Source organism: Aphelocoma coerulescens, chromosome 3 (genome assembly GCF_041296385.1).
Source record: "Aphelocoma coerulescens isolate FSJ_1873_10779 chromosome 3, UR_Acoe_1.0, whole genome shotgun sequence".
Classification (NCBI taxonomy): Eukaryota; Metazoa; Chordata; class Aves; order Passeriformes; family Corvidae; genus Aphelocoma; species Aphelocoma coerulescens.
The window spans coordinates 83,312,791-83,340,763 of NC_091016.1; the positions used below are offsets into that span (position 1 = coordinate 83,312,791).

The 27,973-nt window shown below is 35.7% G+C and overlaps 1 protein-coding gene across 1 annotated transcript in view; it reads left to right on the plus strand.

The window, feature by feature from the left end:
• ASCC3 (activating signal cointegrator 1 complex subunit 3) overlaps positions 1 to 27,973 on the plus strand; it is a 256,973-nt gene that overhangs the window by 216,580 nt on the left and 12,420 nt on the right. Inside the window, exon 37 of the mRNA XM_069011075.1 lies at positions 16,080 to 16,304. Coding sequence (XP_068867176.1) covers positions 16,080 to 16,304 — 225 coding nt within the window. The remainder of the gene's footprint in view (positions 1 to 16,079; positions 16,305 to 27,973) is intronic.

Here is a 27,973-nt window from a genome sequence, read left to right on the forward strand (position 1 = left end):
TTTATAATTACAGCAGTTGCTTCACACCTCTATTGTTAACCAATGACATTACATCTGCCTCACTCCACTGTTGCCCTCCTCCTTCTTATTGAAGCATTTAGCAGTTTTGGCAATAGGGAATTACATGGCATGGGGTAAGTAGTCTAATTAGGTAGAAGTGAAAATCCCTAGGGAAAAGGATGTTTAAAAAGTAATTTGAAGAATCTCTTAATGATGCTGAAACTGAAAGCTGTAGCTGTAGTACAAAAAGGCCTGTTACCATTACAAAAATAATTATAATTGTGATTATTCTGCTGATCACTCAGTTTTAAAGTTTCAATTTTTGGACTGTGTTTTTTAAGAATAACCATCCTAGCATTTCTCATGCACTTGCAGGATTTTATAGATGTGACACTTATTATTTGTTGGAGTTTTATCTAAGCTTGGAAACCCTTAGACATTTACAAGTTTCTGATGTATGTAAGGAGGACAGACATGAACAATTTGAAGAAAGAAAATCCTGATTTTGATTTTTCAAATGGGACATGTGTACCAAATATAAAAGTAACTTGGAGAGGAGCAAAAGTTTTTTAAAAACAAAACCAGGAAAAAAGTAAGATTTTGTTCAAGAATTCAGGAATTTAGGGTTGTATCAAGGGGTTTAAATCTGAGTTTGATTAAGGGATTTTGAGTTTCAGATTGATATTTTTGCATGCTGATGGAAGTGTTCAAAATTCAGGATTGTTCACCAGTGAATTATCAAGGAATCTTTACAACTCACATGAAAAATTAGTTGTGAGACATCCAGTTTCTAGTGTTGGTGGATCTCTCAAAAAAGTCACACAATAGCAGGATTTGTTTCTGCTTAGTGGAAAGCCACTCTTCTCCAGTATCTGTTCTCTTCTCTGGTTTTATTTTATCTTTTCATTTTGATCATCTGCCAACATTTTACAAGATCAAATGAAATTTTTTTCCCCAGTCTGGTGTAGGGGTTGAGTATTCTTAACATGAACAGGAGCATGGTGCATGGGAACAGCCCAACAGTAATGTTGGAAATATACAGTAATAAGTGATTCAAATAGGTGGGCAACAGTCCCCTCATGGTTTCCATGCTCCTCTCAGTAAATCTGTACCTGAGATGTTTGAGCTGTCTTGGGTTTGCAGTTAGCAAGTGGAACTTCAGATTCAGTTATTTTTGTCACTGGCTTGTGCTAGTGGACTGGTAACTTTTTTCTGAGAGAAAATGTTTGAAGTTTTTTCATAGAGCTTTCTTTAAAACTTTCCTAACCGTGCTCAGACAGTAGTAATCCAAATGAGCTTAATCACTGTTGAGTTATGGTGCTTCTTGCATTAAGTATTATTGATGAGAAAGTGTTCATGAATTATTACTGACAGGCTGGATTTCCCTGAGGTGCCTGAGGACTGTTTCCTTTCATTCTGATAGTTAGGTGCAGAGATTAAAAAAGAAGTCTAGGTAAAAAACAATGATAGATAATTTAGGGTAATTCTTGTCTTTTTCTGCACAAATGTTTTTAAAATCAAACAGTGATTTTTTGTACCTTGAGGAAAGAAAGTCTGTCTTTCTGATTGATCAGGGCTGTGATAGCTAGATCCACTAGTTTCATGATTGTTGGTGATTTGTTACTACACTTATCTGGTTAATATTCCTATTTACAGAGCAAAAAATTTGTCATACCTGTCCATACCAGACAGTGAAGGGGAGAATATCATCACCGTCTTTCATCCCTTGTTTTATCTACATGTTGTCCCTGATTTCTTTTTTTTTAATTCTGCCTACAAAAGAGAACTGGTTGTTTTTCATGTGCCTACTGCTGTCTTTCTTGTAAACTGTTTATAAGAAAGAGAGTTTTTTCATTAGAAAAGGCATCTTAGAGAACAACATGGTATTTTTGTTATAGTGGGGCATACGTGTCTGTCTTCCTGTGATACAAACAGGGACATAGAAGTTTGTTATCCACATGCCTCTTCCCTGTATTTCTTTCTGAAAATTGATATGGTTACACTGGCTTGTATTAGACTAAGTAATTTGGAACTCAGCAGAAAATCGGTCATTGCTGGAATCACAGATTTGGAAGGCATAAGGAGGAGGTTCATGAAACAGGCACTCCCAATTCAAGATACAAAAATAGCAAATGAGTAGAGTTATTAATGCCTTATCTGTCTCTCATTACCTGGTAGGTATTTGTACTGTGAGAATCTAGATAACTCAGTTAACTGTAGCTTTATTTTCTCTTCATCGTTGTTAGGAATTCCTGTTCTAACTAGAGAAATATGCAATTCTTTGTATTTACACTCTCAGTCTAAAATAATTTCATTTTTTTATCAGGATTCTGTTGCTGGTTTGGTCTCCCATGAAGGGGCCACAAAGGTTTTTGACTCAGTGATAAACCATCTTTTCAACAGGTCTCCACTTAAACACAAGGGAAGGAGGAATTAATGCGTTACACAAATACTGTCAAAAAAAGAAGCTAATGTCATCCATTTTGTGTAATATTTTCCCTGCAAGCCGTGGCAGAAACATTGCTTCTAGGAATTTTTAAGTTATTGTATAAAACCAGGTTTCTGTTCTTTAATCATTTCAGAAAAAACTCAGATCACTCTTCCTAAGTCAGTCAGTGTTTACAGTTAGTGTACAATTACATTTGCATATAATTTAGAAGAAAATTAAGGTGCTACTGTGATTTTCTTCCAGGCATAAAAGCACAGCAAAACTATATTCATTAAGTTATTCTTTTTGAATATGACATTTCAGTGTCAAGAATAGAAGTATTTTATAATGTAAAATTTATATCAGATTATAAGAAAGCAATTATGTTACATCCTAGCCTTTAAAGAACTTTCATGTTTGATTTCACATCTATGGTACACTCTCAACAATTTGAACATGAGTACTGTGGCCTCAGCCATTATTCATATTTTAGTAATAGAAGAAATATTTTTGTATATCTTTAACAGAAGAAAACTGTTACCTCTTACCATTAAATGTTTTCTTTACAATAAATCCATACCAAGGACTGTTCAGTGCATGAATTTCATCCTAAACACAGGTATTTTCAGCATAATTTACTTAATTTTTATACAGTCCATATACTCTGGATTTTAACATGTTAAAATATTTGTGCTTCAGTTCCCACTTGAATCATATAGATGGTATCACAGTGTGTTTAATAGTTTAAATTTGAAAATGATGTTGGGGTTCATGAAAATAAAACAAAATGCTACAGTGAATTTCAGTAGCATCCAAATTTCATATTCAAAAATATCTTGTACTTAGCAGAAAAAGTACTAGTATAGAGATACTCACACATTTAATTAGTCTTGATTTTTCTCTAGTCCCAGTAGATGGAGCAGTTTTTAATGTTGCTGTAGTACTTGGATTTAGTAATTTTTTTTCTAACATCATGACACAACTGTTTCCTGGTCTTCTTTTTCCAAATTATTGTTTGAGTTTTAGTTTGAAAGCATAATGTGCTGGCTGCCTTTCCAGGAAAGCACAGTCCATTAGTAAATCAAAGTAACATGCCCACCAGTGACAGCTAACTGAACATGGCATAAGTCTTCCATTTTTATGGCATCGATAAGAAAGAATTACAGTCAAAACCAGAAAATACAAATCCTTCCCATCTCCAATATGCATGACTTTCTAACCTCCAATTTACAGGTCTCCGTTTTTCCCCATCCAATCTTCTTATTTAATTTCTGTCATTATATGCCAGTTAAAAAAAAAAAAAAGGAAAAAAAAAAAGAAAAGAAAAAAAAAAAAAAAAAAAAAAAAACAAACAAAAAAAAAAACTGAATCAATACTCACGAAAGTTAAAACCTATTTTAAAGTTGTAGCTAAAAGTTTCTGACATACATTTCCCATGACAAAGGCCATAAAACAAGAACTGTTATCTTGGATATAATATGGGGGCAGGGAGGGTGTTGGGTTTTTTTATTTGCTTTGATTGCAGTGCAATGTCCAAGGGAAAAACTTTTGAAAGTGTTGAAAGTGTATATAGCTGCAGTAGCAGAAAGCAGTAGGCTCAGTCTATATCCCCATTTTAAACACCTGCTTTAGTATCTGTTTCTGTCAGAAAAATGAGGAAATAAATTCCTTTTAGGATGCAGTTATAGCAGGAAAACACTCATGTACTGGTAGAAAGTATTTTGAGAGTCAGGTAGACCGGAGTACTGTCCTGGTCTGGTACTTACCAAGGGTACTTACCTTGGCTGCCATCTGTGGCAAACCAGTGTTTGGCTGGGGTACATATGGTAGAAGCAAGTTCAGTGAGAGCAAGCCTGGTTTAGCTGACTGCTCAAGGCTGCATGCAATTCAACCATGGACCATTTATTTCTTTGTATGTGTCTTTTAGCACAAACACCTTTTACCTACCACTTGGCAGTTAGAATTGTAGCCACTATCATGTGAGATTTCAAATTATGCATAGTTGTGCAGATGCAGCCACTACTTGGCAAAGTATTCATACAGGAAATTAAATGCTTTTTTCAGCAGTCTTGTCATATGGCTGTATATTTTCAAATATCCAATATATATGTTGAAATAATGTTTGTGTTTGTTGAAACAAAACTGGAGTTCTCAACAGCATTTTTATATGGTAAAGCTGAATGTTTTATAATCTGCAAGGCTGCTTTGATAAATGGCTGTGTGTTCTTATGTCCCAAGTGCTCCAGCAGGAAGTCTTAGATGACTTAAGCAAGTCAGTTCAAGTTCTACCTGCTTTCTTCCTCCCAGTTTGTAATTGAGGCAGGATAAGCAAGTTTAGGCCTTCGGCATCCTGCAGTTCTTTTGTCTTCACTGGCTTCTAGATAATGCCTTTGCCTTTGATATATTTATACAGCTGTACTGTAAGTTATAACAGTTAATAATCATATTGATGTATTTGTTTTCACAGAATACAGTTCACTTAGTGACACCAACTGGGCCATACAGGCTGCTGTTTAAAGGCACAAAAATACTCTTCTCTGTCAGCATAGAAGATGTTGCTTGTAAAACTGTTAAGAGGATGATAAATTGTAACTTGTTCTCTGACTGGAACAGAAACTTCAGGATAAGGATTGGTTTGGCTGAAATGATTACATCATACAAGATTGGTATCCAGCATATATTGTTCCCTTAGCATAGTAGTTAAAAAAAAAAGAAGAACATAAGAGGATTACTGATCAGTCATTAATGAAGTATCTGACACTTGTATTTTCCTATTTACATTTAGATTCTTTCTTTGTCTCATTTTCTTTTTTTTTCCTGATGGGGCCTGTCTAGCTTCAGAAATGGAATTTTACTTTAAATGTTGATGTTATGTATTATCAGAGATGAACTTTTAAGAAATCAGCCTCTCCTATTATTAGCCTAATATTTACAAGATGTTTTATTTCACAGCTACTTAGGTATGCTACCTATAATGTTAGAAGAAATTGCAGAGGGATTTTTGCTACCAAAAGGCCTTAGCATTTGAAAATATTTGAAAGCATTTGAAAAAAATTATATATCTATCTGGAAATTTAATGTACATTAGGAAGGTTGCTTTTAGAGAACAAACAGTTGCAGATTTTCTTCACTTCTTCAGCTTAATGAATGTAAGTCAGGCATCAAGCAAAGTATTAGAATTGATGTATGGGAAAACTGTCAAATTACACACTTTTATAAGTACTTTTTTTCTGAGGTAATGCTCAAATTCAGCTTTCTTTAATTTATAGTAGGCCATTGTCCTCTTTCCATGGAAGAGTCAAAACAGACATCACCAATTTCATTGGGTTGCCCACATTCCAACTTCCACCAACTTTCCTTTCTGTCTTCCAGTGGAAAAGAGTAGCAAGTCCACAGAGATTACTCAAACTACTCATTTTAAGAAAGAGAAAATATCTCAAGTCTATTCCTCTCACCTTATGGAGTTAGAAAATGGCTAAAATCCTTCTCACAACAGGCTTCTTAAATGTTTCTCCTGGCAGGATGAAGGCATGTTGCCATGCTCACTTACAAAATGGGTGCATACAAGTCTCTTGACAAAAGATTTTTAGGTGCAACTGATGCATACAGTATTAAGAAATTTTATCTTAAACATATTAAATCTTTGAATCACGGTAGTTTTTAGGTTAAGGAGATGAATTTCAACTGGTTTGGCATTTGCTTAAGGCAACAAGCAATTGTAAACATGAGGTCTAGTTAATAGTTATTTTTTCTTTTGTATATGATTGTCTTAATATTTACTACATGCAGTCATATAGGATGCTAATTTTTAATACTTCTTTAGCTATAAGAATGCATGTTTGCTTTCTCTTGATTCACACAGAACAGATGGATGCTTGACTGCCTGCTAATCCACAGCTGGAATGGTTTCAGCAGTTTCCACGTTGCTGGGTTAGAGTGGCTTTTCTAGTGGACTGAGAGGGCAGCAAGAGAGGGATATCATTATTCATCAGTATCCCAGTGGGATCGCTGCCAGCAGAGATTAATTTTTTCTGTTATGCTTGTAAAACAAGCTCAGGTGGAGTCTCTAATCCTCAGGGCACGGGTGGCAGATCAAGGAAGATGCTACAAAGCTAGTTAATTTTCAGATTCTAGGGGAAACAGAAGCTCTGTTAGATGTATAAATACATGATTGTGAATTTAAGTAGCTCAAATCCAAATGGGATCTTCCTAGACATCTGGTCCTGAAAATCTCTGTTTTCTTTGTCTTTTAAAAGAAGTTCTTAAAACTTTATGCCAGAGGCGAAATATCTGCAACTCTCTTAATCGACAGTTATCATTCCTTTTTTTTTTTTTTTAAATACAGATCTTACAGTGTACTTTGGATAAATGCCTTTATTTATGGGTAGGAAAGGCATGGTATATGTCTGTGTAGGAACACTGAGTTTACAATGTTCTCACAAATTTGTGTGCAGTGAACATCACCAAGAAAAATTACCACTTGCCATTGAAAAATGGCAAGGTTAGATTTGCCTTAGTAGTGCATGGTACATCCTATTTTGGTAGTGGCGTGTCCTGTTAAGGTCCATTGTGGTACAAGGGCATTTTTGTCATGTTATTCTTTGTATCAGACCTGTTGTTGTTTATGACAGAAATGTTGATAGAACTCAAATCAAGCACTCCAAAATGCTCACAAGTTGTCTATTCGTATAATAGACTTCAAATATTTTTCCTTTACTAACTTTTTTTGTTTCCTCAGTAACTGTCCTTCTTTCTCACCCTTGTAATTACCACTGTTTTTCATCTATGTATTTCCTTGTAGCTCTTGAGTTGTTCAAAACATTGGGTCAGATTTTCAAGCAATGTTAATCCACATAGTTACACTGAAATGAATGGACATGTGCCAGTTTTTATCAGCAGGGAACTACCCTTATTGAAATTTACTTGCAACAGCTGTCATTTCCTCTTAGAGTTGTGGTTTTTTATTATTATATTAAACTATTTTCATTTAAAAGTGCTCAGAGTGAGACCAGTAGCATTGGCTTGCTGAAAAGACATTGTGCATGTAGGCACCTTCCAAGTTTCCCGTGTATTTCTGCCAGTTTGTATTGTGTTCTTCTGTTATTCTGGGCTTGAGCCTCTCTTGAACACAGGCTGCTACTCATTTCACCACATGATGACAGGTATTCACGCCTGTGAACTTTATATTCCCTTTTGTCTCTGGTCACATAGTAGTCTAGATCCGGAATTTAATCCAGTACAAAAATGCAGCAGTGTGCATTTGTGGCTCCCCACTAGGGGACCTGCCACAGGTCAGCAGATTTGAAATCTGGTTTTCAGCACACAGAGCTTTTACAGCTTGCCATTAACATATACAGTACGTACAGGCCCCATTTCACATAAAGAATTAGGAGTGCTTACTCCTGTCTCCATGCAGAGTAGCATTAACTTAATGCAGAGATCTGTTAACTTCTTCCCTGGGTCTGGGCTCTGCACTGAAAGATCCCAATGGAGGATCAAAGCCAAAGATGGAAAGTGACTGATCGCTTTCCCGGGGAAAGCTGTGTGCCAGGATTTGCTATTACAGTTTTTATTGCTATCATCATCTCAGTCAGTAGTTGGGCCAGCTGATTCAGCCAAGCTCAATTTCAAAATACAGACAGACGTGCAAATGGAACTGAAGTAGAGTTCTCATGACAATGAGACTTTTGAATGTATACTCAGAGAGATTTTCCCAGTTTCGTGTTAGCAGATTACTGAGTTCCTGCACTGAAAAGCTTTTCTGTAGTAGTGCAATACAATTAGTTTCAGTACACCCAAAACCAGTCAGTTTTAAATCTTTTCTATAATATGACTTGAGATTACAGGGAAAGCAAACTGTGTGTCACTGCCCCATCTAGGTTTTAAGATTAAAAAAATGGAGGCATGATAACACATTCAGAATGTGCAGGTTCAAAGCATTCTCTTGAGAACTAATCAGAAAAGTCAGGTATTTTGGAGAGGCAAAAACTTAATATACCACTTACAGCAATAAAATGTAGTAATTCTCTCCCATTGTGAAAATTCACTTTATAAATGGAATTTGTACCATTCAATTTGTATTTATTTGCTGTGGTCAAAATATCTTATTCTGGGTGAATAATATGTACTCAGTACCCCACGTTTGCTCTTATTTTGGTCTTAATTTAGTCTTCTTTTGCATTTATTTTTTCATAAACTGCAAGTGTTGCAGGCTTACTTACATGCAATAATTTAACTTAGAAACCTAAAAGTGAACTAAAGCCACATCTATGAAAGTTGTACAGGCTTAATACTATGAAAGTACCTATACATTCAGGGAAAATGTATTTTTAGAACTGGTTTTATTAGGACTGGCCAAAAAAAGTAGCACTGAATTATGGCTGTGATCATAACCTTTATGAAATATGGATTGTGAGAGGTAGGACTTAAAATCATGAATTCATTCCTTGTAGTAATATTTTAGTAAAGTATGTAACTTAAAAAGGAAATTTTTCTGAAATAGAATGGTTCTATGTTTTTTAACATTTAGTAAGACAATTACAGTGATTGTATTATCTATTGGTGTATCTTCCCCTACACTGAAACTCAACTTCTCTAACATGCTTAGGAAACTAGACAAAAAATTTAAAAGAAAGGAAAAATCAACTTTCAAGTTAGTATAGAACTCCTAAGAACTTCTTTCCCATGTCAAATTGTTGCTACTTTATAATAATCCTCCCTCTCCTGTATGCTAGCATGCTTGCATAATCTTTTATCAACTCCATGCTGAGGCAGAGGTCTGTAATTTAGCTTTGTGGTCTAGAAGTTCCCAGATCTGCCAGGTCACTCTCTGCTACTGGTAGCTAATATTGCTGACCTCCTATTGCTCTGTGCAGAGTGGCAAAGGTCTTTCAGTCTCCTGACCTCTGGTCATCAGGAATGTCATCAGTAGTTTGTAGTTTGGATGTTTTAAGTAAGAGGTGAACTTGTGAAATCTAAACCCTTTAGGGTGTTTTTAAGTGATTGCTCAACTGTTTCATTGCCCTAGGTTGTACTTTTTACGATGTATGTAATTGTAAAATTTGTGGTGTTTATCATAAGCAACTATTTAAAAGCAAAAATCAAACACTTGTCTACTTAAAAGTCTGAGAATACAATTAATAGATTGACATATTAACATATTCATATATTAATTAATAATTAATTTCTCTGATCACTAAAATGAGAACTTTATAACAATTGTAAAAACTTTCAGCTGTGTGCTCTTATAAACTATGTTTGTAGGTCCCATGGTGGAAGTGGGCACATTTTAAATCTTGAAAGATAGTTACAAATTAATGTTTAAAATATAATAGATTTGCATAATTGCATGTTGATGGGTTTTACAACTTTCTCTCTTCAACTTCTCGTGTCCAACTGGAAATTTCCAGTGTTTGCTCTGGTGAGTCTTAAATCTAGAGACAGAACCCAGGGTAACCCAGCCTCACTGTTTTGCTCTTACCCACTTAGTTGGGTTAATGTTACACTTTGAATTCATATTTCTTTTTTTTTTTTTTTTTTTAATATATATATATCTGTTTCCTCTGGAAGTGAATTAAATACTAATTATATAATATATTAAAAAGTTTCTATTTGCTTCAGAAGATACTGAGCAGGTCTTTTTCCTTGGACAATGCTTTCCATCACATGCATCCATTTCCCTCCTGTCATTTTTACAGAAGTAGAGGGTGAAGAGTGGTCTGATGGGGTGTTAAAAAAGTGACCAGATCTGGAGTAGAGGATTAGGGCAGAGAAAGTCCCCAGTGAGGGTCCTCAATCCCAGAGAGGGACCCCCTTTTCCACAGCCAGGGACAGCTGCTGCCTCGAGGCTGTGGCCCTGACTCCTCTGTGGCTCAGGGCTGGCACAGGGCTTTGCTTTCTGCCCTTCCTCCCTGCCAGCCACCAGCCCTGGAAAGGAAGGCACGGGAAGGCCCTGAGGGGAAGGAGCTGCACTGCAGGGCTGGCTCTGATACGCTGGGTGCTGTTTGATGGCACTGCCCCGGACCTGTGCGGTTGATGGGGAGATGTTATACAGTGTATGAAGACAGGGAGCTTATTGGCAAACATGGTGTCTGTGATGAATGGCAGTATCATGTAGCAAAGATATTTTAATCTTGCCTGAAAAGTGGTGTTGTCCTCTTTTGAACCATGTTAGCCATTTTTTAAGATCTCTACCAGACCTCAGCCTGCTGTGTGGTTTAGCAGAGCCTGCCAGGCTGCCCTGAAAATCTGGAGCACTTCTTCTGCAAAGTTTGTCTTAAAAGTCTATTTTTACATAAAAAAAAAAAACAGAATGAGCTGGTAGAAATGAATTTTTTTCCCCTTTTAGTCTGTAATATGAATTTTGAAAACGTGTTATGGTTGTTCTTAAAATTTATAACTAGTAACATATGTTTGTAAGTGTCTTTTAACTGGAACACTGTCATAGACCTTTAATATCTAAGAGTAAAAAAACACCCAAACGTTTGGAAGTTAAAATTATGTCTCATAAAACTGAGACCAAAATGCATACATTTATAGGCTACCAATAAATTCCTTAAAATAGGGGTTTATAATGGAATCACTAACAAAGATAAACTTTCCAGAGCAAGTACTTCTCCAATTGTCAATCTACTTTACTTTTTGGTGTGAGCTGAAAATCCACTTTTAAGTTAGGGATTTTTTAGGCTTTTTTCCCTCTTTTTTAAAGCACACGTTTCCTCACCTTTATTAGTTTTCTGAATATGAATGTAAGCTTGATTATCTTCTAGCTGCCTGTCAGGATACATCTGTGTAAATGTAATGTCTTTCCTTATAAATCAAACTCACACTTGAAAATGTGAAAATAAAATATCCTAAAGATACATTGGTTAATTTAAATAATTTTCGTAGTATATACTTGTGCCATTCATTTGTCACATAATACGGTCTTTTGCTCTTGGGAAGATCATGGGCAAAGGAAGATCAGCTTGGGAACTTTAGTTAACCTTTTTTTAAATTTTCCATTTGATATAGGTAACAGGATCAAATGAGATTTCTGTCAGCACATGAGTAGAGATATATATGTGTATATATAAAAAATGGAAATAATTCCAAATGGTTTTAAGTACAGAAGGTCAATTATCCTCAAAGAAAAATTTAGAATTTGTGAATCTGTTGTAAGACGTATGTTACCTAGCTACTCACTTGTTATTTCTGTACTTTGACCATGCTTCTTTTCTTTATCCTATATTAGGGCTAAGTAGGTATCACCTAAATGAAGACAAGTACAGGTTGCTTAAAATTTTGTATTCCAGCTGCTTCCTATACAATGTAGCACAATGTGGCAGGTCTGGATGCTGCCGTAGAGTACTCTGTATAACTTTGTACAATGGAACAAAACACAAAAGCCAATTATATAATAATATTATTGTTGAGCTTATATTCAGCCTATCCAGTTTTCCAAAGATCAAAAAATGCTGTTTTCACTTAGAAAAATAAGTTAGATATTGGCATACCATTGTACTTCTGGTAGCAGAGAACTAAAACTCATAATGCATTATTAGTGTTAATTGCAGAACAGCTGTAAAAACCACCCACATTTATTTATTGCAGCTTATTTTTTATTGTTCATTCTATTCACAAATGTATGATTTTTGCAGTCCTTCAGCATGTACTTAGACTGTTAGAGAAGTTTATGTAATTTAAATCAAGTTTCAGGTAAAGAGAATGGAATTACTGTAGTAGCTAAAAATGATCCTCTACTTTTCTCCTTTTTTATTATGTTGGTATTTAATTTCAATACTATTTTTTTATTTTTGTTTATTTATTTGTTTTAGTCTGCTGCAAGATTTTTTTGTACTTTTGCTCAACAACTGTTTACTTTTATAGCAAATGTTCTAAGAATGATTTTTCCCTTGTTTCTTTCTATATCAGAAACCTGAAAGAGAGCAAAATACATTGCAAGTTATTAAAGTTGAAAGTACAATGTGATTGGGTTCATAGTATCTATATGAAGGAAAGGAATATACAGACAGTCAATTCTAAGGCAGTTTTAATAACATTGCTAAAGAAAAGACTACTGGTTCAACTCTGGAATGTGAGAAACTATTTTTGGTTTGGTTTAGACCCTCATTGTTACAAATTAATCAACTGCTCTTTAAAGTCTAGAACTCATTAACTTTATAAGTTTTACTGTTCCCATGACTGAACTTAACTTAAAATATTCAAGTTTACTTTAGTAGCTCACCTTGATTCCATTTGTCTGTGGTCCACAAGTATCCTCTCCTGCAGACAAGGTGGCAAGTTGTATTTGCTTGAGATTTAAAGTATTTTAGAAGATCTACATGTGGTATTAGTTTATAGTTCAGCTCTCACTATAAATCAGTAATTTTAGCCAAACTTACCCCCTTTTCATGGGCAGAAAGAAAATCTGGGGGGTTTTAAACCCTACAGACTGTGGAGCACAGTACTCACCATGCTGAATCCCTTATTTAAATTTTAGTTTGTTCTGACTCCTCAAATGCCTGATAGTACCACAAAACGGCAAAAGATATATTTTAAAACAGGATGAGTTGTTTCCTTTTAGGACTATTCTAACAGTTCAAATAAAGGGTGATGGTAAGCTGCATATTTGGAGCATGATGTTGCAGACAGGACTTTAAGATGATTTTGTGGCTGCTGTTATGCAGGAAACAGAATTCAATTACCAGAATAGCCCTTTGGCCTTGTAAAATGTAACTGTTGAGTTTATGCAGGTCTGTGTGTGACATTTCTCACTGGCAGTGCAAGTTACTGTCTCCTGTGTGACCACCCTGTATCGTATGCAGGTTGAAATGTAAGTCTGAGATGACTCCTACACCCTTGAAATGATGCAGCAGTCTCTAATACCCAAAAGAAGACATTATTGGGAAAGTCCATCACAGAAATATGGGAGAGAGAAATGTGACATGACTACCAAATGCATAGTTGCAGAACCTGTAGCTGAAATTCCTGGTATACTCCAAGTTATGCTTAACTGTGTAGGTGCTTGTAAACATATTATTTGCACATGGGCTGCAACAGCTCTGATTTAAGAGGAGAAAAAGGGAAAATGAAAAATGCACAGGAGTGCTTTGTGGTTCAACTATGAAGCTTGCATTAAGTTTCTTGACTTTAGAATGAAGATTAATGATTGATATGTAATTTGATCTGTTTCCTCACCCATGGAAGTAAGAATGGTGTTCAGATATGATGTACTAAACCAATATATATTATATATTGTGTGGAATAGTTGAAGCTACAGCCTTTGCAGAACAGATTGAGATTTGCAATGAAAAGGAAAACTAAAATGAAAAAATATTGAGTGAACAGCAGGGCCCATTTGAGGTGATTACAAAGGATGTTTCTTTATTCTGTCTTTTCTTATGCAACCTGAAAACAGTAGCAGGGGGTTACAAGCAGAGTTCATCACAAAGTTGTCAATCACTGTCATTTAACATTTTGCAATGGAAGATGTCTTTATTCAAGGACAGCTGGGCAAATCAGAGAAACAGATTTGCAGTTAGTAGTCTGTCCAGCCTACACTAAGCAAACAAGGACAGGGCAGACATACCGGCCTCTCACATAAAAATATAATGGACTCTGCTGACCTCAGTGCCCTCCATTCAGCTTCATTCTCAGTTGTATAAAAGCTTCACTACCCATTCTCAATTTCCTTTAATTACCTACATGATGCAGATAAGAAAATGAACCTCACTTACTTACAGTCAATGATCACAAACAGGAAATTAAGTAGGCAAGTTGTTTAAAATAAGAGGAGTGTTTTGGATGTAAATAAAACATGTGCTGGGGAAGAATTAGGGAAAACGCATTTTCAGGGGTACCAATTGGTCTAGGACTTGGCTGATCCTCCTTCTTTCTGCTACTTTAAACTGCAAAGCAAAACTAAGTAAAAAATCTCCTTGGTAAATATTCTTTAAAATATCTTTGAAGGAGAAGCCAGTTAAATAAAAAGAGTGAAGCAAACATGCAGCCTTCTATAGGGCTTAAAAAGATTGTGACCTTAGGTTCAGAGAATAAATGACCACAGTTTTCACAAGAGATCTAGCAGAGACATCCAGGATTAAGCAGCAGTTGTCTTTATTCAGTCTTCACTGCTAATCTGCAGTCGAGATATGAAATAAATTAATGACATTCTGATTTTCTTTCCAAACCTTAAATTGTCTAATGGTTGCTATTCCTTTTACATTGATACCACAGTTTAGACATAGTTTCCTTGCAACATTAAAGAAAACAGAAAATTTTGTACTGCCAGTTTTCAAGGAGGTGAGAACCAGTTATCTAATTGCTTTTAGGAATTGTCAGAAAAGGTTCTATGTGTTAGGATATTAATGAGGGGATATGGTTCTTTGTAAGTCAATTAGGTAGTACAATTAGGTGTTCTAAAATTGCAATTTTTCTTTACCTCACTCTTCACTGGTCACTGTTGTGAATAGTTCATTAATATGGATTTGCAAGAAGTCTGATGAGATTGAAGACTAAGATGCAAAATATTGAGTCTATAGTTTAAGAGGAATATAAAACCCTGAACACTTTAATTTAATGGTCTCTGCTAAGCCTGTAGGTTCAAAGACATTGCCCTTCAGGCTCCCCAAATGACTTTTTATTTTATGACAAAAGAAATAGACCCTCTTAAATTACAGATGGAAAAGATATCACATATTAATAAACTCCTACCTTACTTGCAAGTTTTTATCCTTTAGAAAGTTCATTCTCATTCCAAATGATATGTAGACACATACATGCACAACAGGATGTTGTGGCAGAAAAAATTGCCAATTGAGTCACAAAACTGACTCTTTAGCCTAAATTATAGTTCTTAGGATGCTTCTGTTGAACTTTTTTTCAAATACAGTGGATTTCCCAAGCAGGACATTTGACATCTCTGCCTGGGATACCAAAACAATTGTACTTGCTCCTCTTTGCCGCTAGGATGTTGCTGCTTATAACTACATTTAGATTACGTGTTGGTGGGCAGCTCCTTTCGGCAACAGCGAGAAAGTTCTTACACAGCTTTCATTTTGGCATGAATAGCATTAGCCCACTCTAGAGCACAGAGAATGTTTTCAGCACCTACTTAAAACTTTGTGCTTTGTTTTGATCACTCATCATCTGTTGCTTAGACACTGACTGCTCAAAATATTGAAAAAATATTTGAAAAGAACCTTATCAGAGGTATTTCAAACCTACTGGGTTTTGAATGCCAAGAGAAAAACATAAAATCTGAAAATTGACAATATGAGTTACTGACTTGTTTGTAGCTAACCTTACAATGTTTTTGTGAGCCAATGAGGTAGGATATCTGAAGGTCATCTTCTACTACTGAATCCATCCAATGAATATATTTATTTTACTGCTTTTATTTTCCTCTTCTGTAATGTTAAAATCAGCTATGGGGAAGAAAAAAGGTTTAAAACCTATAAGTGTGTCAGTGTTTGAGAATATTATATTAGTTATTGTTTTCCCATATTTGATTTTGATAAGTACACTTTCTAAACATTTAAATGCTACTATTTTTGCAATGAAATCTAACTGTGGTAAATTAAATGCATATACTTTTAATGCCTCAGCAAGCAGTAAGAGTTATTCTGAAGTTAATTACAATGATTAATAATGTTTTTTTTGTTTTTTAAAGAATGCTGACGAGTACACAGATCTGCCTGTGAGACACAATGAAGATCAGATGAACAGTGAACTGGCCAAACACCTTCCAATTGAAGTCAATCCCCATTCATTTGACAGTTCACACACAAAAACACACCTCTTGCTGCAAGCCCACTTCAGTCATGCCATGCTGCCTTGTCCAGATTATGCGACTGATACAAAGACGGTGCTGGACCAAGCAATCAGAATATGCCAGGTATCATGATGCATTTCAGTATAGAACTCTTGTTGGTTTACTGTTTGTTGTTAGAGTGTTGTCATATTTTGAATATAGAAGAATCTGAAGATTTCTTGCTATCTTGTGGAGAGCTGGTACCATACAATATTATAACACCTTTTTTAGGGAGGAATTAGATGTCTGTAATGGTTCCCACTTTACAGAACTGGAAGTAAACAAACTTAAAGACAGTGGTGCTGACTGGAGGCAACTATTGTCACCTCTGCTTTGTATGCAACAGCCTTCTTATCTCAGGAATGTTGTATGAGAGTCGTTCTGGCCTGGCTGTGGTCCCTGCAGGCTGTTTTGCTGACCCCCAAGAACTGGTCTCCCCAGGGTACTTTTACCTTTCTAGCACTCAAAAGCGTTGTAGTCACTCCCAAGCACAAATACAACATGTTTTGAAATGTGATTCGGGATGAGATGCAGAGGTTTTCTCTAAGCTTCTCTAGCTAGTGTAAAGATTCATCTTCTACTTCCCAATTATTACAAAGAGCACATTTTTAAACACAGATTTTAAACTCAGCTGGACTTGTGGATTTTTACAATCGTACTGCAGTTGCAGCCCACAGAAACTAAACCGGCCATGGAGAGTACTGGTAACGAGCAATCACGTGCACAGCTGCCACCTCAAAAGAATTTTAAAGCAACAATTGGAGTTCAGGTTAGAGTGCTGCCATATCTGAAGAGCTCAGTTACTGTTACAGCAGGAAAGGTGAGCTCTAGCTGTCACAGGAAGCAGCCGACCCTCTGATTCTCCTGGGAAGATTTATTCTCTTTAGCAGAACCGCACGAGGACTCATTCACAGGTTCTTGAAGTCCAGGCTTCCTCTAACAAGCTACTCTTTTTATGTTTCTGAGTTCAGGATCTGTAAAATAGAGCCAGTATGCCTTCATTCCTACAGTTTTTGTTTGCTCAGATTTTAATATCCTCAGTGATCTATTTGTCAACTATCAGACAGAAGCTTTGCTCTTGTTTGAAGCCTCTTGTCAATATGGTAACTGCAAAAATCATTGTGTCAAGCCTGGCAGTTTGTAAAACTGCTCTGTGACAAATTATTAATCAGTGCTCTAGACAGAGAAGGTACTGTGGGCAATTCAGTGTCCAGCAATTTGGATAAGGCTCAACCTTACACTAATAAAAACAAGCTTAAAATACTAATATCAAATGAAGCAAAACTGAAATTATGGAAAGTAAGCAGCAAATAATACCACAGATGTTACTGCTCCACAGTCCTACTCTTGGCAACCAGCAGTGCTTGGATGCTAGTCTATTTCAAATATTTCAAATCAATAAAATCATGGTGCTGAAAGTGTAGAAACAGATATTGTATATATTCAGTTATTAAGAGAGAAAAGCATCACTTGCTCAGGTGAGAAAATTCACCTTTGTTTCAAAGAAATCACATACTTAAAGTTCATTTAGATGTTTGCGGCGTAAGCATTAGGGGGCTAATTACATATTTGGGGAAAATGTAAATTAAGTCTTATTTTCAGTAATTATTTTGCTGAATATTTGTTCTCTTTTGCAAAGAAATGTATTTTCTTAATCCTGATACTGCATCATAGGTATTTCAGAAACAATAATCACTTAGAAGGAAAAAATCCAAAATATTCAACAGTTCCTTTAAACTGAAGTAGAGTTCAGGAAAATGCCATTCCATGCTATGCCTTGGCACTCCAACCATCGATTAACTACTACATGATATTATATATACAGTCATCTTTAAAAAAAAATCTTTTTAAAAGAAAAAAAAGAAGAAAACATGCAAGCACTTTTGCATTTTAAAGTTGGCACATGGTTTCCATCTCTCGGGAGATTATTGGTTCCATCTTATTAGTCACGCTTTCCAAACGGAGGTTAAAGTTCCCAGAATCTAAGCAATAGACAGGGTTACACTTTCAATACTTGCTGTTACCTTTTTCCTTAGCACTGACCTGCTGATGAACTCTGGGTCAGCAGAGGTAGAAAAAAAGATGTTAGTTGTGAGAAAAGGAACTGAAGCATGGAAGGATCCATTGATGAGCAGATTCAGTGGGTGTTCTCTCTGTGTGTGTGAGCACACGCTCACGCATCACCAAACATTAAATACAGCAGCAAGGCGGGAATCAGTTTTTGAGTTACGTGGAATTTTTGTTTATTTACTTATGAATTATTTTAGTGTTGAGGTTGTATAGCTAACCTTCAAATTGTGACCTGAACATAAACTGTTATTTTTGCTGGTGGCTACATGGATAACAGACTTTCCATATCAGCACTGTTTTTCTGTTACAAGAAAGAAAGATCTTTCAAAGAGCTTTTATAGGTGGTTGTACAGCAGGCCTTTATCCCAGGTCCCCTGCAGTGCAGATTTGCCATCTCTAGCCATTATATGTAAGCAAGCCTCTTTCCATCACAGACTATTAAACTTCTCCCATCTTCTTCGGTGTCTTTCACCTGAATCAGCCTTCCCTCCCATGACTCCTTTCCTATCCCACATTTCATTCTCCTTTCCATTCTTCCAACGTCTTCTGGACTTTTTCCTCACTAGTGACTTTAGGCTGAGTATTGTTACTGGTCAGACAGAAAACCATGTTAACAGCATTACATAGGTAAATGTAGCTGCTGGATTCCAGGTAAGATTCCGCTATCCTTTAATGAAAAAAATTATGCAACAACTCTTAAATTAATCTGAGATGTCTTTAAAGTTTTGGCTCTATGTTAGAATTCTCTTGTTTATACTTACGATGAAATATTGAAGTCATTAGCATTCAACAGAATTTGAGGAGTTACAGTGCTGGCTTAGTAGGGGAATATAATTTTTAGCGTTAAAGGAAAAGATATATTCTGCTACAGTTTTCTTATGGTTAGTATTTGTTAGATATAGGTGGAATTCATTATAGCAAGATAAAATTTAGTATTTATATACCCAGGATGAAATGCAGAATCTTTTCCTTTTACTGCAGAAATATGGGGAATAGCAATATATAACCTTCTGGAATGTGAATGCCTATCTGCTCCCGCTCCCACTCCCATCTCTGTAATGAATGGCCACTGAGGCATTGACTAGACTGAGGGAGCACCCCTGCTCTACACTGAAAACCTCAAGTTAAAATCTAGTTTGTTATCAGTGACAGGCTCTCATAGATAAAGTACAGAAGGTTCCCATGGCTCAAAAAAACTGCCACGACTTCCTATGTGACCTTGGCCAACTCATTTAATTTTTATTTGCCTCAGGTACCTTTAGTACAGTTACAATAGACAATATATTCTCTTCAAGCCTAGCACTCTCTGTTATTTTTACTGAGAAAAACTAGAGGGGTCATTAAGATGGTGCTGAACACTCTAGTAGCAGCTCAAAATCAAACATTTTTCCATTTCTTGCAGGAGAATGAACATTAAATAATAAAAATTCTAATGAAATTATTTTTCTAATATTTTTATAAAATATAATTATTATTGTAAAGACAATACTCCACCTTTTTTTCCTATCTTATTTAAGAATGCCTGAAACTAAATCTAATACCTTTTTTTACTTCCTTTGTCAAGCCTTATATTTTGTGACTGTGTATTCAGCGATCAGTTCTTACTCTGCTGTTCTAAGACTATTGCCTATATTTGCATTAATTGAAATGGATAATTGAGGCAGTGATACTGTCACTCTCAGATTCAGCAGGGCAGTCTCTTCTCAGAAATAATGTGACAGTTGCTGGCTTTGCATTGGGATTGGCCACAAGCCTCCACTTGTAGTATAATCGTTGATAAAATATTTTAAAATTGCCAGGAGTAGAACTGCCATGGAGCTCAGCCCTAACCTTTGAGAAGTGTTTACCTATGGATGTGTTAAACATATCTCAGTAGGGTAGCTGGGCATTGAGAGAAGATGGACATGAAAACAGATTGCAAACTGCAGAAGAAAGACTCATCTGCACGGGAAACACGCACATCCCTGTAACAAGGACCTTGTAATGCTGTCACTGATCTTTCCCCATCATGTTACTCCTCTGGAGAATCTTAATTTTTACAGGAAAGAAATATACTCTTTGGGTTAAGCACTGTGTTTCCTTAGCTAGATGGTGGTGTGTATAATACTGCTTTACCCGTTGTAAAACAGTTAAAGTAAATAAGTTGCTTCTAGTCATTTAAATTGCATTTTTGGTAGAGGTCTTATGAGCAATATCTTTGTGGTACATGTTCAGAGTTGTCAAATATTGCACAAATATGCTGCCCAATTCAGCTAAGAGCTAGTTTATGTATGAAATACTTACTGTACTAAACTGCAGACTGTGCTGGGTGGATGATGGTGGCTCCTCAGAAGGAGCAGTAGAACACAAAAAGTACTTCTGGCCATGCAAAGGCAAAGGAGCCCATGTTGCCATTTTGGGACTCAAAGAAAGAGAATGTCCTTCAGCTTTGCACTTCTCATCCTCCCCAGACCTCCTCAGTTCATAACAGCCACTAAAACTATTGATTTGGAGAACCATGTCCCTTGAGTCTTTTGTTTTGCTGCTTATGAGGAAGTGGAGAAGTTCTTAGAGATCCTAAGAGTGGTTTGAGCTCATATATTGCCTGTTGGCAGTACAGGTGTGCCAAGTGCTTGCTGACAGGTGGTGGGAGGTACAGGAAAGGCCTATTTTACAGTTGTGTATGTAAGCTTTGTCCAGAAGTGTCCAGGGAAAGAGCTTTTGTGTAATGGTTGCATTGGCAACTATAAATAAATGGGCAGCTTTACTGAATGAAGGGAAGAGAATCAAATTAACTTGAGAATGCAGAGGATTACTCAGAAACAAGTGAAGAGCAGAGGCCACATCTCTTGCTGCTGCACTTATTCTTTGTGTATGCAGTAATATTCCAGTGACAGCACAATGTTTGCAATTTTACTTAAATACTGGCTGTTTTCATGGCTGTATGGCTATTATTCTACATTAAGAATGTGGAAATAAAAGAATAATCAAAAAATCGTGTAGCACTTATACTGTGTGGCAATGCTCACTTCCAGATATTAAACAGCAATGGATCACTTTGTAGGGAAAGTACCTGGACATGTTGGGATGGAATTGCTGCCTGCTTGTGTAGGTATATATGTGGGAGAAGGGAGGGTTACCTTTGTGGTGTTGGAGTTTTGCTTGCTGTGGATAATCAGTGATCTGGTGTATGGAAGCATCTTGGTGATAGTTTAATGATGATTTGGTGCTGCTTGTGCATAATCCCTCCCCCACCCATGACAAACCTTTTCCCAGTTGGGGCTGGAGGAAATGAGTAATGCTTAACCCATTTGTGTGATCAATTCACTTAAGCAGCTACTGTGAAATGTTAATCACAACTTTAATTTGTACTGCATTAGCATTTTGATTAACTTGTAGGCTTGCTAGCACACTTGAAGCACTTTTACTCATAGTTACAGCTCGGAAATGACTTTTTGATTAATTAAGTTTGTTAGACAGCAGCTGAGCTTCCTGAATGCTAACCTTAAGGGGCTAAAAGTTCAGGAGAAAGTTACTGGGAATAACTGTTGCTGTTGAAAAGGATTCTTATGAATGCACTCAAAAAAATTTGATTATTGACAAAATATGACATTCCTACTTTGAAACTGACTCTAAACTGTAAAGAGGACAGATTTATTATGAGAAAGATGTGTATCTGTCATGGTTTTGCTAGATTTGTTTAATATTTGAAACAAATGCTGGCTTTAAGAAATTGTTTATGTTAGGAAACTGGGATTTATTGCAAAGACATTCTTATCAAAAACGTTTTATTCTTTTTACAGTTCACTGGTATAGTAGAGAATATCAATTTATTAATTAGTAATTTGAAATTAAATTGGCTGTTGGGACTCAATGGGTTCTGAACGCTTATGCCCTACCAAGTTTACGTTGGTGGTATCACACTCTGTAGCTGCTTTTGTTTCTGTAATACTATTAAAAGAAATCAGTAAGAACCCAAGGGTTGCACTCCACTTAATGTAGACAGTAAATGGTTTGTCCTTTCCTAGGTTCTGAAAATACTAATAATGTTACTATGGAGGCTAAAGGATGAATACAGAGATAGGAATCTTACAAAGCAGCTAGGAAGGTTTTAATTTGCATACATCAGTGAGACCTTTATGATGATGGGAGAATGAAGAATTAGTCTCTCATAGGGGGTAGCAGAGCATATGGAAGAGGGGACTGAATATGCTTGTAAAAAAAAGTGGAGAAGTGGGATACAGAGAGCAGTATAAAAGGAGTGCCTTCTGAATAGGATTAATTACAACTTATTCACTATATCTCTGATAAAGTACAAGGGGGGATGCTCTGTAGGCTGAAACTACACAGCTGTGTAATTTATGGGTGATTTAATTGATCTGAAAGAACTCCTCCCCCTCCCCAGATTAAAACATTTCTAAAAAGTGATTTTGGACTAGACCTCTGAATTTCAAAGGTTCTGTAGATACCTGTTTTACTGATATATAACATACCAAATGTAGTGACCTTATACTCTCTGTAATACTTCAAATAAATTCCAACTTTTCAAGTCAGTTGCTGTTTCTGAGATATGTAATTGAAGCGTCATAGTCATGATTTATATAAAAACATGAACTTAAAGTACATGGCATGCTTTAACATCTGAAAAAATACTTTACTTTTATTAGTAGAATATCAAGTCACACGTGGATCATAATGTAATTGTATGTGTTGGAAGGCTTCCTACATTTGAAGCATGTGCAAAAATAAAATTATTATTATTAATATTATTATCATTATTATTATTATTATCATCATTATTATTATTATTCTGAATTCATAGTTTTTAGGAAAGGTAAAATGCATACCCTTTTGTCTATTATCTATAAATATTTGTCACATAAATTCTGTAGTCTTAAACAGCTGTAAGTAGGCACCAGTCTAATGATTTTAATAGCTCTATGGATTTAAAATCCTACATGTAACTGAAATTTTGTCCTAGACTAAACTTCAAATTAATGAATAAAAGCACTTAAGAAAGTGTCATAGTCTGTGAAGCACTGATACAAAAAATAAAATTAATCTTTTAAGAGTAGATAAATTTGAGCCATGAAACTCACCCTGAGTACACCTGAAGTTTCAGCCCCCATCCACGAAGTCATTACCCCCAATGGCATCACTGTAGGCACTCAACTCAGCTGAGTTATCACAGGTGTAATTCTCAACTGCAATGGCATTTCTTACATTTCTTGAGCTTGCCTCTGTTTCCAGAGCAGTTATCATTATAGTTTCATTGTCACTTCCCTTAAATATAATTTATCCATGAAATATTAACATTTATATTTACAGGATTTAAGTTGAAATGCTTAGTATATTCACAGTTATATGACAGGTGACTTCAAAAAGAAGAAATTATTCTAAGCAGTATTCAGTCTCTGTTAATAAGATGCAAGCTGTATCACTTTTAACACTTCAATAGCTTATCTTAAAGGAAAAAGCTATTTAAGTCATTTGAGTAGATCAGAAATTCTGCTAGTTTTAGTCTGGTCCCCTGCCACCTACCCAGTTGTACAACAGTCATCCAGAGTATCTGACTTTCAAATGAAGGATATGAAAGTAATACCAAAACCAGTGTTTATAAAAACTTTGTAAAAAGTCTCTAGAATAAAGAACTTAGCAATCGGGATATTTTGGTAGCCTGAAGAATCTCCTAAATGAGTGGGAGTGAGTGGAGGAGGGAGGTATGTTCATTATGGAACAATTTAGTATCTGTTATTTTGAGCACACAACAGGGAGTGCTTAATAACACCGGAAAAAAGCAGTGTGTTGCTATCAGTGAGTGTGCCACACACTCATGTCTTCCACATCCTGCCTCCATCTTTGCTTCCCCTCAAACTAGGGAATTATAAACCGTCATTTAAATTCCAAGCATAGGTAATAACTTTGGCTAGAAAGAGACAGATTGTTAAATCTCAGCTTCATGTTAGACCAGAAAGGTACCATTTGATCAGTTTAAATCATTCCATACTTAAGGATAAGCAGACACTGCTTTTAAAAATAAGGAGACGAAAACCTGATCATAGATGCTGAGGGCTTGGTCTTAATGCACTCCTGGAATGATGACAGCAATAGCAAGATTTTGATCCAAACATTTTGACACTCAGTTCTGAATGCCATCAGAATGAAAGTTTTTGCCATACCTGACAAGAACATCTACATCAGTTGTTGAGCATCAGCAATTTTGTGCTGCCCCTGCCATGGTTAGTAGGTTGTTGTTTTCCACATTGGCACAAGCCAAGCTATTTTTGATAGTGACAGACAAAATGTAAGGGAGGTGTCACTAATTGCTATTATTACTTCGTAATTGACCAAGTATGACATTTGGAAGGCTTAAGAGCTATTGTTTGAATCTTTCATATAAACCCATATCAGTATAGGCATCTGCTTTTATTCTCCTAAGCACAGAAGGAGCTCAAAATAAGATGATGGTAAACATAATTTCTACCATAACAATCAATAATTCCCTTGACTCCATCTATTTACCCCATTTATTCTACTTTATGTTAAAAAGTTGTGGGCTTAGAGGGGTGGTTTTTTTGTTTTGGTTTATTTGTCTTTTTTTAATTTGTTGGTTTACCAAAAAAAACATGTATATGTGTACAGAAATACTTTTCTGTAGTTAAAGCATCCTTACTGTTTCCTGTTTCATTTCTTGCACTCACTGTCCTCTTAAGTTTTTCTCTGTGATGAAATTACCCTGTACTGGTTTAAATTCATAGGCTAGAAAGGCAGGTAACCAATTTGTGCCATTTCTCAATTTAGAATAATACTCTTAATCTGTTCCAATCTTACCAGCTCAAAGTTATTTAGAATTTACTTACTTCTTTGCAAAATAAGAGCTAAAAAAAGCCACAAGTTTCTATAAAATTATACTGGGTTTGTACTTGAAAATAACAACAAACCAAACAGGTAGCAACTAGATAAACTAGAGAGACTAAATATGTTATTCATCAGATAATATAAATATTAAATTAATTTTTTGTGCTTTGTATTATATTCTTTGTTTAGTTGTTTATGTTTACATTTGGAGATAGGGGAATGACTTAATTTGTTACCTTGAGTATTTATAGGAATTTCAGTAACCATTTAAGTATCAAGCATCTCTGTGTTTTACACTTAGAGGAAAATGAAACATGTGGAGGTTTCCAAGGCAGCAGATGAAACAAGCCAACTTTACCATTGTTCTGACTTTTTCACAATGTCACTGTCTTGGATTTCACATCCAGATAGAGATGCTGTGAATAAATTCTATGGGTGAAGAAGCAGAAAATAAGGAGGAAAAGAGGATTTGCCATGTGGATTCATTATAACAATGTGGAACACAGAGTCTCACACACACAGGCTTTCCTTACTCCCTACGGGATATCTATCTGCAGGCCTCTATCAATTTCTAGGAGATTTTCTATGTGAAAGGATCCTCCAGTTAATTTCAGAGTACAGCTTGTTTTAGATTTATCTTTCTCTTACATCTTCAGTCTTCTTTTCCCCTTTTCAAACCTCTGTTTAAAAGGGGAGAGAGGGATAGATTTGGAAAAAAAAAAGAAAGAAACAATATAAACAGTGTTATGCGTGCATCTTCAGCAGCATTTTATGAAATACCACTCCTTCACGCTGACTGAAAATACAATTTAGTGTATTCTTCTTGTTGCTTATAAAAAATATAGGATATCTGTGCACCCATTATTCTTCCCATATGTACAGCAGTATCATATGGGGGAACATGATGTTTCAGGCTGTCAGAATAGCAGAAAAGAACAAGAATCAGGTAGTGGAGAACAGGAGGCAGATACCAGACTGTCTCAGCAACACAGACTGTTCAGGAACACAGACTGTACTGTATGGATAGTCTTCAATATACTTTAAAATGTGAGATCAGGTAAAGAGCAGCTCGCCTTGTAAGTTTCGAAGACTGACTCCAGTCTGATGCTGAGAACAATTCCATCCTTATGTGAGTAAATGTCATGTGAACCAACATATAAATCTGCAGGCCACAAAGCTGCTCCTTTCAAATGTGGTTTCTAACATAATTTTATTTTCTGTTTGTTGAAAATAATCCTACATGGAAATCACTTTGGCAAGCCAAGTGAAAAGACAGAAAATGGAAACCAGTAAGGTTGTGTTGTGAGGTACTGGTTTTAGGGTCACTAGGAATGTTAGAGAGTTTTAGGGTGCTATGACTTTTCCTACAAAAAAAAAAATTAAATATTAAATCTGAATCTTTATTAGCTGAAAGGCACTTTATCCACAATTCATGAGAAATGAGACAACATTTGTGTAATACAGGGTAACACTTTAAATATTTTTCTGTCACTGATCTTATCACCCCGATATGGAAAAAAAACCTGTTGAAACTGCATTGTAAACTGCTAAAATAAACTGTGTGACTCGGCCAGGAGTGAAACTAACTTGTGTCTTTAAAGTCAGTATTTCTCCAGAATCAGTGTAATTTAATTGAAATAGCTCTGCGTGTGTAAACAACTCCTTTGTTTAAAGAAGATTTCACTGTTTAGTTTGCCTTAAGTAAATGCTGCCTTTTGTTTGTCTGTAAAACATTTGATTAAATGTAAAGACTTACACAGACAGCTTCTCCTCATTACACTAGTGGCTGGAAAATAAGTTAAAATGGTGCAGGTATCTGCTGCCTAAGTAAGTATCAAACAATATCATTTATGTTTACAAGAAAAACCCATGGAAACATCTGAAGCCTGGTCCTAAAATCAAACTACAACTCTCCTAACACCAGGATGGTATTTTAAAAGGTTGAAACCGTTCAATATACCAGATTCAATATATCAGTGTTCCTTGCTTCCTTAAAAAAAAACATTTTGTAGTATTTTAATCAAACACAGAATTCCCTAAATTACAAACTACTGTTAAATATATGACTTTCTACTCAAATATGAATTAGTGTTGTAATATGAGGACCCACACTTTATTGTGATCATAATGTTATTGAAGAACAAAATAAGCAAGACAACTAACATAGCATCGTTTTCTTCACCAGCTAAAATGCTTTCATGAATCATAGTCATTCTTTCAATGTACTCTAGACAGGGTGAAAAGTATACTATATATCCAAATAGCTGCATTTACTATTAAAAATAATTGAAACAAAAAATTCATGTTTGGTTCTTTTTCCCTTGGAAGAACTCTTAAATTCACTTTCAGACTAACCAAACAGAGTGTAAGTCCAGTCAAGAAAAAAAGCAAGCAGAACCATTTTTTTCATGTCCATAGGGCCATTTGCATTGCAAAATCCATATTGAATTAACTTTAGATCTTTATGCTAATGGTACTAACAGTATACCTCTTATTTGTATTGTCAAAATATGGGAAGTTGAAGTGGAATGGAAATTCATGAGACATGGAAGGCAGGATGATTTTTAACACTTTGAAGTCTGATATATAGCTGGATAGGTGGTTTTTGTTTGCTTGTGTTTTCTGTGTACTTTGGGAAAGCTTTTCAGGATCAGGTTAGAGAAGCCAAAGGAGAGACAGCCAAACATCCCTCATTCTCAAGACAGTCAACTGTTTACAATGCAAAGGGTGAAATCCATTTTGTTTCTCATCGCTTTTACTCACCCTAGGTAAAATATAAGCTATTTTGTAAGGTTTTTTCAAGATTTCAACTTATGTGCCAGTGTTAAACAAAACCTCAAATATGC